We start from the raw sequence: 12,816 nt of genomic DNA on the forward strand, positions 1-12,816 counted from the left end.
AAAAAAAAAAAAAACAAAAACAAAATGTGAAATTAAGATAAAAACAGTATACTCACAGAAACTCATGCTTAAACCAATTTTAAATACACACTTAGGGTACTAAAAGGAGTGGAGAAAGTTTGAATTAACTGAAGTGGAGAATGAGAAAGACAGGTGACCAGAGGGCAAGAAGGCCTCACAGACAGCATGATACATGTACCACAGAACGGCCATTCCTATCTTAGTAGACAAACTAACCATCTTGAGATCAACTGTACTTTCTCTGATATATCCGTACAACTATGTGATACTGCAGACTCTAATTCAGAGTTTCTGAGGATAAGAAAGAGATGACATGCTCACCCTTAGGAAGAATGTTAAGACCTTGCTTTTTTTATGCTGGTCAAGAAAGTTAGTTTTTGAAGCCTTAACTTTCTGAGTCTTCAGATAATATTATAGTACTTAAGAATTCCTAATCTATAGCAGAAACCACCATCAAAAACAAACAAATAAAAAGCCATTCATCAAATCCACAAATCGCAACAATTAGAAAAGCAGGCATTAGCTTTTTAAAAAGGAATTGACACCAAATAGAAGACTGGAAAAAAAAATCAAATTCTCACCAGGCCATTGAGCCGGAGATGAGTTTGGTGTTGCATGTTCTTCGATGCTTTCTGTCCTTAGTCTCCGGCGATCACTTAAAAGAAGTCCTTGGTAAGCCATTCCTGTAAACTGATTTCCTTCTGCTTGACTGCTGAAACAAACAGGATCAGTTATTTATTATCCTAAGAGAGGTAATAATTGCACTTCACGTACATCATCTATTTTAGATGATTTTAAAAATATTCTTAAAAATGAAACACTGTTCTAATAAAAATTTATTTTAGAAAGCTATTAAAAATAGTTATAAATGTTTGTTGATAGTTTTTAAAAACAAAATACCAAGTTTTACTATGTTGGACAGATGGCATTTAGTTATTTAAAATTGTTTCCAGATGCCACTTAACACTTTAAAATCTTTTCTATTTACATACATTTATATTTTGGTTTTTTTTGAAAATCTGAGGTGGGGAGACTATTGTTGATATTAGGCTACGGTAGGCAGACTGTTTGAGGGTACTAGTTTCCTTTGTTTCTTAGTTCTGCACAAAGCTGTGTAAGCTTAACTCTAAATTAAAAAATGAACTAAAACCTGGACAGCCATATTTTAGAAACATCTAAACCTAAAGTCAAATGTCCCTTACTATTTACTTCCCTCCTTATAATGGCTGTCTTTGTGAAGTTGGGGAAAATATAAAAGCAGAAAGTAAAGCTAAGTCACCTTTCAAAGTAAATCATAGACTAAAAACTGGAAAAAAAACACGTTTAAAAACAACACATTTAGACTCTCATTTAGTGCCATTTTAACCACTGACTGATAATCAAGTTGTCTTTGATCATTTAGACGACAACAGTTAACAAAATCAACTTGTTTTTCCTTATTTACATTTCTAATCTTTAGAGTTATTTAGATATGGCCCAATTAGGTTAAAATCAGAATACAGGCCATTCTGAGGCAGTAATTCCTTATTCAATATCAAATGTCCCCACAAAAGACTACAAAATTTATCCATTTAACATAAATTTTATATTTCATTTAAATCTAGGTTACCTTTCCAAGTGATTCATTATCTTATGCTCATATTGCCCTAGCCATTAAAATGCAAAGTACAGACTGATACAAGTAATTTGACATTGAGAAAATTTCATACCATTACTTCTAATTCATATCACTTCCAAAGACTTTTATATCATCTGTGAATGGTTAGGTAAAATTAATTTTAATAATTCAATTTAGGAAATTTTTTTTCACTTTTCTTTTTCTCATCTTCTTTTTTTTTACTTTTTCATTTTTCTAAAGTATTTTTTCCTTCAACTGAAAACCAGTAAAACAAATACAAGCTAATCCACTGCAAACAGAAATAGTTCCTAAGGGAAAAAACATTAGGAAATACCATACTATGAATTATTTTGGACAGTAAACTTCTTCCTTGAAAACAAAAAAGATGGCAATGATGATAATTTACATTTACTATTTGTTGCTTTCTATATTTCTCTATTGTTACTAGGTGACAACTAAACAAATAACTATTTTATTTCTGATCCTCTGTCATCTATTAAAATATACATGGCAGTCATGTTTGGGGATTTTTCAGTCCCTAGGACACAGAAACTTAATGAAGCTCTGGAACAGTTGTTTTTATTGTATTAATACTATTTGGGATTTTTTGTTTTTGTTTTTTTTACCTGTAGCTATGACTGTCACATAATGCTTGGTAAATTGATGCAGAAAGTGATGCTGCTAGTGAATGAAGTGTGTGCACCTAAAACCAAAACAGCCACAATTACATTTTATACTAACATTTCTACACAACAGCAATATCTTAAAAATAATAAAATATCCAGGAAACTAGCAATGTTTTAAATAAGACTGAATTCTATGAGACTACTAACTCTGCTTTCTAAACTTCTAAAATAACTTTCAGCCACATTTATTCGCATGCCCACAACAAAGCTCATTGTTTCAGACACAGCTATATCAATATTTACTTACTGTGAGCTTGCCACTTACCAGGCCTTGAGCAAAGTGCTATGTGGATATTACTAGGTATTGCGCTATCCTACTAATGATCAGCTTTAATAGTATTTTTTTATTTTTGTTTATTTATTTATTTTTTGAGACAGAGTCTCACTATATCGTTCTTGGTCAAGTGCTGTGACATCACAGTTCACAGCAACCTCAAACTCTTGGGCTTAAGTGATTCCCTTGCCTCAGCCTCCCAAGTAGTTGGGACTACAGGCACCTGCCACAACACCCAGCTATTTTTTTGTTGCAGTGGCCATTATTGTTTGGCAAGCCTGGGCTGGGTTCGAACCTACCATCCCTGGTGTATCTGGCTGGTGCCCTAGCTGTTGAGGTACAGGCATCGAGCCAATAACATTTTTTAAAAAGCAGAAACAAAATAAATGTAGAATTTTCAGAGCTTTCATTTAAGCTCACCTCATGTACTTCTTCTTGATGAAAATAAAAACTTAGCAATAGGAATGACTTAAATTTATTAGTAAATATATCAATCACTGTGTGAAATGGCTGATTTTCCAGAAAGTAATTACTTGGTATTCATTGAGAAGGGGATAGTTTTAGAATTTCTAAGTTTTAGAAACTTAATGAAGCTCTGGAACAACTGTTTTTATTGTATTAATACTTTAAAAGTTTGTAATTTATTCACATAACACAAAAACCACATTCAAAAGTGCCATACTGAATCAACATTTTGAGACTCATAAAATCTTAAAATTTGCAAGCACTTTACAAATAGTTTCATGTTCTTTGGAAGCCTTATCCAGATTACTCTTTCAAAGTCTTATCTAAATTTCTAGGAACCAGAAATGTTTACTTAGAATTTATATGCATCTTATGCCTTTCCTACATACCCATATTCACCTAAGAAACAATTTAAGTAATCTTTGTTAAAATACTGATATAGATTAATCCATGCTATGGATTAGAAGCATAAATTTATATAGATAGAAGTCTAGGTTGATGTCACCAGTAAATCACACGTAAAATACTAATATAGATTAATTCACGCTATGGATTAGAAGTCCCTAAGAGGCTAATGTGACCAGGCCTTCAGAATGTACTACCAGAGATTAAACTTGCCTGTCAAACAAAACTAATAAAAAATAAGTATACTGGGGACCTGAAATGTGCCCCAGACACTAGAATTGGAAAAAGTGTAGCGCCAGCTACACTCAGGCTGGCATGTAGAAATCTGATCAACACCCCAGAGCCTGCCAAGCTCCCTAGGGCTTCTAGCAAGCTAGCACTTTTTTATAACTCAGCATAGGGTATAGGTTTAATTTTGGATGTTAACTCTGCCAAAACTCTGATTGCCTCTAACTATTGCACAGCCTCTAATAAACACAATTGCCAAGGAAACAGTAAAAAGGATACTTTCTCTGGGACCATTTCTAAACAATCATGATTCCCTCCAGAGTACTCCCCAACTTATATCTTGATAATATCTTGGCACATAAACAAGTATTCATAAATATTTCTAACTTAATGTTTTATTTAAGGAGAAAAGAAGACCTATGTGAAAATTAAGAGGCAAGAATACTGTCTAGAAAATTAGTTTTATTACCAAAAAAGTATTTACCTATCTTAAAGGAAGACAGGAACTTTTTCCAAAATAAGAAGAATGCGGATTTTTAAATTACACTCATCGGACAAATAGTCTTGAACTAACTCATCAAGAATGAGAAAAGTAGCACAGAAGAGCACTTTTAAATATTTCCTCTAAGTTCAAATTAGAAGACAAGTATAACATATTTACCTTCTCAGTGCGTACAATAACAAATGGTTATAAACTTTGTATTACCTTCACGTCTTCAATACTGGGATGAGGTGGTGTTTTCATATGAACAATAGTATACAGTATATCATGGATGTGATTATTTAAGTACAACACAGGATTAGCTATGACTGTTTTTGTCGAAGCAATACTTGCTGAAAGCAGAGGTAGAGTGGTAGGCAATGGTAATGGAGACTGGAGCTGCTTTACTGTGGTTTCCTGCAGGAGACAATGAATTATATTTTTCAAAATAGTTCAAAATGAAGGAGAAAAAGACCAAAGTAAAAATACTGATGATAAATACTTACATGAAAGCAATATGTTCAATTACCTATTCATTCATTTTACAAAGATTTACTGAGCACCCAGCAGTTACCAGGTACTCTGCTGGCTGCAGAAGATACAAAGATGTGTATAACCCAAGTATGCTCTCAAGCTTTGGGGGTCTACTCATAATCATCAACACTTTAGTCTAAGAAGACTCACACAGACAACAGGAACATATTTAGATTAACTAGTAAAAGAACTTTACAGCTATAACTGAAATAACCAAGATTGAAAACAAAAGTGGTATTCCTACCTGTTGTGATTCTTGCAGTAAAAATTTGAGTTCCATTCTTACTGAGGCCAAACCACCACCTTGGGCCCCGTGAAGGCTGCAATAACTAAGAAACACTCTCAGGAGATCTTGGTTTTTCTGCAACCACAACTTCCGTCTTTCTGCGTGCTCTCTCTTAGCCTGCAATCTTCGTCTCTCTATTTGGTGACGCTCATAAGAGCCAATGTCTGGTTTGTCCAACACTTCTTCATGATCTAGGAGATCACTCTCCACTTTGGAATATGTTTTACTGGAATATTCTTTAATAACTGATTCATGATTACATATCTCATGCAAGGCAGCAATTTCCTTTTCAAGCCAGTTATAGAGTTGAAATCTAAGTTTTCCTCCATCTACTTCATAACCAGTAGCCAATGTTCTTAATTCAGTCATAAGAATCTTTAAACAAGCTCTGAATTTTAGTTGTTCAGCAATCACATCAACTTCAGTATCACCTTCAAGGCAATCCTCTTCCTGAGGGGTCAATAACATATTAGGGTCTGGAGCCTTCTGATCTTCCTGTCCATCTTTTTTCCTACCATCTGTACTTTTCATTAGTAAGCCAACAGTATCTTCTTCCTCTTCATCTAAGGCACTATCGTGATCTTCACCCCAATCAAGATTAAGAGGTTCCTCATCAACTTTTACTATTGGCTGACTCCAGTCATACTGCGACGAAGTTACATTTGACCAATCAATACCAGAACTTCCATTGCCATTGCCATTGCTCAGAGATTTTGATTGTAAGGACGTATCACCCATCTTTTTAGAAATGAGGTCAGGCTGATCTTTTTTTGCAGGTAAGGCAGATGTTTTGGTTACTTTTGGAATTTTGGAGAGCACCTCCAAGGCTAAGACAGGGCATCCAACTTTAAAATGAGCATTTGCAGTGGTAAAGAATAATTTTCTTTCTATGAGGTTAATTTTATCAACAAAGTTTTTCTCAGTTTTAAGACCCAAGGTTGCCAAAGTTCCTTCAGGTGAGGCAAGATTTCTTCGAATAAGCAAAGGATGAGTTCGAAGATAGTTGTAAAAACTAAACACCACTGGGTTACAAGATTTGATAACTACGGAAATCAAACAGATGAGAAAGAACTGCATTAATCTGTATTTACATTACAAAAGAATAAAATATCAGCATTTTGTAAAAATAAAGGAAATACAAATATTAACTTAGGATAGGTTAAACTGTCATATATCCATACAATCATTCAAACTATACAGCTGAAATTTTTTTAAATCCCAATCTGCATTTGGGATGGGATGGGATGGGATTCCCATCACTACAGAGCGATGTCCAGGATACATTAAACAAACCTCAGTGATATATCCTGGACATCGCTCTATAGCAGCAGTTCTCAACCTGTGGGTTGTGTCCCCTTTGGAGGGTGAATGACCCTTTCACAGGAGTTGCCTAAATACATCCTGAATACCAGATATTTACATTACAATTCATAACTAGCAAAAATACAGTTATGAAGTAGCAACAAAAATAATTTTATGTTTTGGGGTCGCCACAACATGAGGAACTGTATAAAAGGATTGCAGCATTAGGAAAGTTGAGAACCACTGCTCTACAGTGTGAGAATCACTTCTTACAGTAGACTACCTTTTTTTTTCTTTTTAGAGACAGAGTTTCACTTTATTGCCCTTGGTAGAGTGCCGTAGCATCACAGTTCACAGCAACCTCCACCTCCTGGGTTTAGGCGATTCTCTTGCCTCAACCTCCCAAGTAGCTGGGACTACAGGCGCCCACCACAATCAGCTATTTTTTTGTTGCAATTTGGCCAGGGCCAGGTTTAAACCCGCCACTCTCAGTATATGGGGCCAGTGTCCCACCCACTGAGCCACAGGCGCTCCCCACAATAGACTAAGAAAGTAGAGAAGGGATACAAATACACACATTCATGCAAACTTGCTTATCTTTTTTAAATGAAAGGAAAACAAAAACATTTGGTTCACTAATAAGGAAGAGTAAAACAGGGAAAGAAGCTAGATTTCTCTGAAAATACCTTGGCTTTATATATTTTATTTTAAACCATGTCAACATTCATATTACTTTAAAAGAAAATTAAATTTTAAAAAGTACTTCACAAAAAGTGACAGAAAAATATATCTGTGTATCAGGTTGGTAGCATAACCAACTATGGTTGAACTATGGGATGAACTACGAAAAGTGACTTTAAAACAAGTAATTTGACTATACATCCTTAGTGAAATATATCATTTTAAAAAAACCTGCCCCGCCAAAAAGCTTAATCATGTTCTCAGTAATCATCTCAGTAGGAAAAATATTTGTATTATTATCCTGAAACTATTATATGCATATCAGTAGCAAATAATATGCTAATGGTATGAGGATCTAAGCCTTTCATTATAAGACAAAAATGGTATGCTGATGGTATGAGAATCTAAGCCTTTCATAGTAAGACAAAAATCTGAAATCATCCTAATTGCTAGGTTATGGAAGAAGCCCAAGTGCCTATCGACCCATGAATGGATCAACAAACTGTGGTATATGTACACCACGGAATACTATGCAGTCCTAAAGAAAGATGGAGTCTTTACCTCCTTCATGTTTACATGGATGGAGCTGGAAAATATTCTTCTTAGCAAAGTATCTCAAGAATGGAAGAAAAAGTATCCAATGTACTCAACCCTATTATGAAACTAATTTTTAGCTAACATAGGAAAGCTATAAACCAATTTTAGCCTAAGAATATGGGGAAAGGGGAGAGGGAGGGGAGGGGAAGGCGGAGGACAGGTGGAGGGAGGGTGATTGCTGGGATCACACCTATGATTTATCCTATAAGGGTACACGTGAATCTTTCTAAATATGGAATATAAATGTCTTAACAACAACTATGAGAATGACATGAAGGCTATGTTGGCCAATTGGATGAAAGTATTTCAAATTGTATATGGAAACAACACACTGTACCTCATAATAGTATTAATGTACACAACTATTATTTAATAAAAAAAAAATCTGAAATCTAAGAAGAACTCTACACATGAATTAGAAATTTCAGTGTAAACTTCTAAATTCTTAGGAAAAACTAATTTCCTAGTTCCATTATTGAAATAGCCTAGAAATGATGACCAAATGAATACAAGCAGCCTTTGGAGGAATGGTCATTTCCAGGTCTGGGGCAGGAAATGTACAAGATCAGCCTGAAACATTTTGCAATCAAGAAATAAGGCAAAGAAGGATTCAGGAACTTGAAGAGCTCCCACATCAGATGGGATGATATAAGCATCCATAAAAACAAACTGTAAAAGATTCAAACACAAATCTATCTAAATTTGTGAACTCTAAATAACCTTTAAAAATAAAAAGCTAATTAATTGGTCACCTTTATAGGATGCCAGGGCACCAGCCCATTATTTTGAAAACTAGTAAATAAAGAAAAAGAATCAAGCATTTATGCTTCCTTTACTATTCAGATGGCTGGACTACAGAGTAATCAAACAGGCACTAAGAGAAACTGCCCTCTAGAAACATAGTCCAGCTCATAAAGGAAGGACAGGATGACATAATTAGAGTGCTATTATTTTACAAACACTAACAAAGTAACTAGGTAGTGATCACTGATGGCTAATACTACAAAAGCAAAACAACTCAACATTATGAATCCCTTCAAATACGCCACATTACTATAAAGGGTCTCTGCAAGAAAATGTGATAGGAGACTCTAGAATCTTAATTACTGGTTTATAGGAAATACAGAGAACACAGGAAAAAATGAACATGTTAAACATGCTAAACAACAGGGACACAATCAGCAAAATCCAAAATGCAGGAAACTACAGGACAAACCACCTGACTTCTTCAATAAATTGCAAGGAGAGAAAAAAAGAAAAAGGAACCTATGGATTAAAGTGGACAAGGGAGACACCTTAACCAATCACAATACTTAGATCCTAGTACAAACAGACCAATTGTATAAGATTTTACAAGACCACCCAGGAAATTTGAATGACAGTGTATTTGATGATGACCAATAAAATTTTGTTATAATGATATGTGATTTTTTTTTTTAGGCTAGTCAAGTGAAACAGCAGGAGCAGAGAAAGAACAAACAAATCTGTTAACAAGTTGTGATCAGCTAGCTGTACACCATGTTTTAATTTTATTTTATTTTATTTTTGGCCGGGCTGGGTTTGAACCCGCCACCTCCAGCATATGGGGCCAGTGCCCTACTCCTTTGAGCCACAGGGGCCACCCTGTACACCATGTTTTTAAAAACTTATTTTATAGAGATAGATATTGAAATATTTAGAAGTAAAATGATATGTTAGAATTTGCTTCATTGGGACGGTAGAATAGGTGGGAGTATACATGATCCAAGGTCGGTTATAAGTTAACTATTAAAGATGGGTAAGGAATTCACTGATTTTATATTGTCCTTTATTTTATATATATTTGAAATTTTCTATAACAAATTTTTAAATATTAACCTGGAAAACATTAGAAAATAAACAGATCCTTCCCTCTATAAAAATGTATATATCTTATTAAAATTATCTAGATAACTCAGATACTTTTTTTCTTATTTTTTGAGACAGAGCCTTAAGCTGTCACCGTGGGTAGAGTGCCGTGGTGTCACAGCTCATAGCAACCTCAAACTCTCAGGCTTAAGCAATTCTCTTGCCTCAGCCTCCCAAGTAGCTAGGGATACAGGCACCTGCCACAATGCCTGGCTATTTTGTGGCTGTAGTTGTCATTGTTGTTTGGCAAGCCCAGGCTGGATTTGAACCCACCAGTTCCAGTGTATGTGGCTGGTGTCCTAGCTGCTTGAGCTATAAAGCACTCAGCTTCAGATACTTTTTTCTTCTAAAACTTTTCTTTTTCTTTCCCTTCCTTTAAAATTTTTAATATTTTGATGATAATTTCTCAAAGCTGAATAGTAAATTGGGTAATGACTTTTTTAACCTAAATGAATGTTAGCTCATAAATTATCTTCCTTTACAAAAGAAAAAGAGAAACCCACAACATGTCTCACCTTGATGTTCATCCTCCTCCTTTGGAATCTGTTCCAGTAACGTGTCCAAGGCTCGAGTGTAGTCTTTCATTACCCAATAGGCAAGACTACGCAGGAAGGGATCAGGATGTAATCTTCTGCAACTGAATCCTGAGCCATCCTTTTGGTAACCCAAAATCTTCTGATTTAGGATGGATATATAAGTGGACGACGTCTCAAATTCTGATTCATATAAACGGGCAATAACCATGGCTAGCTGAATATCTTCCATTTTTTCAAGACACACCTGCGAATTTAAATATTAAGAAATACTTGTCTTACTTAATGATAACTATTTAAAGATATGAAATAATCCCACCAATACCTTAAAATTATCTGCCCTTTATATTGCCATGGGGGGAGAGAGGGTCCAAAGGTTTACACAGTGAAAAGTAGCTAAATAACTGATGGGAAATTAAGCAAGAACAAGAGGAGTAAGAGACTAGAACATAGTACCTTCAAGCCTAGAAAGATCATTTATAAAATAAGCATAAAACAACTGACTTAGGTCAGTTTAAATTAATAACATTCATTTTTAAAGTAGATACAACTTATGATATTTGGATTTATATATGAGTTCTTAATTTCCAACTATATTTCCATATATACATAAAAGGACCTTCTATTTACATAGGAAATAACTCAAGCCACCCATGAAATTTTCATTTATGTTTCTCTCATAACTTTGTATTTTCATTTATAATAGTGCCACTATTTTAAGTTCAGTAACTTCCATAGTTATTCTGTATTCATATATGACAAAAAATCATAATCTCTACCACCTTCATAAGTTTCAATCATCTTACAAATATTTTATGGCATGTTTTCTTATTTATACCTCTATGGCATCTTTCAATGAACCAGCTAGCAAGAAAAAAGCAGCAGATTGTTCAAAGCGCTGTTTTCCAAGTAAAGAAAAAGCGTTTTTCAAAGCAGCTTTACGCCACCTATCTTCATTAAAGTTGTGGCTGAAAAACGTTGTCATTTTTTCATCATGCTGTGACCTATAAACCCAAGTACAAATATTGGTGGTTAAACAAAATTTGAAATATTTTTAATTCTTTATAGAAAGCATAAAAATAGAAAATAAATCTCAAACATTCATCTATAAGAAAAACAATAACTTCGGCTGGTAGATATTTGTTATTTAGTTTCTCTTTACTTCTTCTAATTAAAAAAAGCTTATAATGCTTATGTATACATAAACAGGAAACAAGAATATTTTTACTTTTCTCAACTTCTTACCAATATCCCATTTACAAGTTGAAAAGATATTTTATACATTTTTTGCAGATAAAGGAACCAAGTCACAAAGACGCTGATGTGACGAAGCTCATATACCTTACTATTTTCAAAAGCATTAGATTTCTGATTCATAGCACAATAATTAAATCATGTTCAGAATTGAGGCAACTTACCGAAATAGACCCCACACTACTGCTTTCTTCTTCATCGAAAGGTAGAATAAAGCAGCATCTAACGCATCATTGTTCCTTTGAAAAGAAGCTTTGGCAACCTAAATGGCAAAGAAAATATCAAATTAACTATTTAACAAAATAATCAACAATCAATTAATCAACAATTAATGCTTCTCTCCTACTTCTATGGCTAATAGAAACTGTGAAGAGGGGGAAGTTAGTTCTGTTCCACAGTCTCTAGTAACTTAAAATATATGATCCTAGAGAAAACTGCATGCCTGTAATTATAATAAAAATAATAAAAATAACAAAATAGCTTGCATTTACTATTTACCATGTATTAGGCACCAATCTAAGCATCTTTCATTTACATTACTGAATCACAAGCCATGAGGTGACAGAGACAGAAAGGTTAAGAGAATTGCCCAAGGTCACATACATAAGGGGGAGAAATGGGATCTGAACTCAGTAGGAATAAAACTAACACAGGGAACCTCAAAGAAGGCAGAATATTCAATAGATGAAACAGTTTTCTTAAAAATTTAACATTCAACAAATAACATATTATATTACTTAATGTTTTATAAAAGCTGAAATACTAGCATCCATGGTGTATATGATTTCACAACTGAAGGCTTTCTCAACTAATAATGATACAGACATCTGTGAATAAATATCAATTATACACATACACATGTATAGGCATATACTATTAAAACTACAGATAAAAATAAATGCTCCAGGCTCAGTGCCCATAGCACAGTGGTTACGGTGCCAGCCATATACACCAACAATGACAAACAACTGCAACAAAAAATAGCTGGGTGTTGTGACAGGTGCCTGTAGTCCCAGCTACTGGGGAGGCTGAGGCAAGAGAATTGCTTAAGCCCAAGAGTTGGAGGTTGCTGTGAGCTGTGATGCCACAGCTCTCTACTGAGGGCAACAGAGTGAGATTCTGTCTCAAAAAAATAAATAAATGCTCCACTAATTTTTAAACATTTTTTAAAAAAATATACATTTCTGCCATTTTTTAATCAAGCTTTTGACAATTATGGGGGACATTCTTCTAATCCTTCTAATTACATGGCAGCACATTGTTTCTGACATGTAATTAAATAAAGTTGAAGCCTCTTTATTTTAAAGGGCCTACAAATTTTAGTTCTTAGTGATTCCTTGAGAAAACATTTTAATGAGCACATAATTCTCCATGTATAGTAACCGATAACATTCTTTGAGCCAGCTAATCAAAGCTGGTGAATTTATACATAGCCAATCAACTCTGTGTAAGTTTAAGAACTATCAAATAATCTTATTATGTAATTACATTGTCTAGAACACAACAGCATACAGATTGCATCTTTTCTTTTTTTTCTTTTCTTTTTTTTTTTTTTTTGAGACAG

The 12,816-nt window shown here is 34.2% G+C and overlaps 1 protein-coding gene across 2 annotated transcripts in view; it reads right to left on the reverse strand.

The window, feature by feature from the left end:
* Window positions 1–12,816, reverse strand: part of DMXL2 (Dmx like 2) — a 163,909-nt gene that overhangs the window by 27,868 nt on the left and 123,225 nt on the right. Inside the window, exons 21-27 of one of the 2 annotated variants that reach the window (XM_023510092.1) lie at window positions 11,417–11,514; window positions 10,837–11,002; window positions 9,981–10,245; window positions 4,957–6,041; window positions 4,404–4,595; window positions 2,266–2,342; window positions 603–730 (exon numbers count right to left, since the gene is read on the reverse strand). In XM_023510092.1, coding sequence (XP_023365860.1) covers window positions 603–730; window positions 2,266–2,342; window positions 4,404–4,595; window positions 4,957–6,041; window positions 9,981–10,245; window positions 10,837–11,002; window positions 11,417–11,514 — 2,011 coding nt within the window. Of the gene's footprint in view, window positions 1–602; window positions 734–2,265; window positions 2,343–4,403; window positions 4,596–4,956; window positions 6,042–9,980; window positions 10,246–10,836; window positions 11,003–11,416; window positions 11,515–12,816 lie in introns of both variants that reach the window. The other variant, XM_003784357.2, reaches the window with a different exon arrangement.

The sequence above is a fragment of the Otolemur garnettii genome, unplaced genomic scaffold (genome assembly GCF_000181295.1).
Source record: "Otolemur garnettii isolate 467f Iridium unplaced genomic scaffold, OtoGar3 scaffold00011, whole genome shotgun sequence".
In the NCBI taxonomy this organism is placed as follows: domain Eukaryota; kingdom Metazoa; phylum Chordata; class Mammalia; order Primates; family Galagidae; genus Otolemur; species Otolemur garnettii.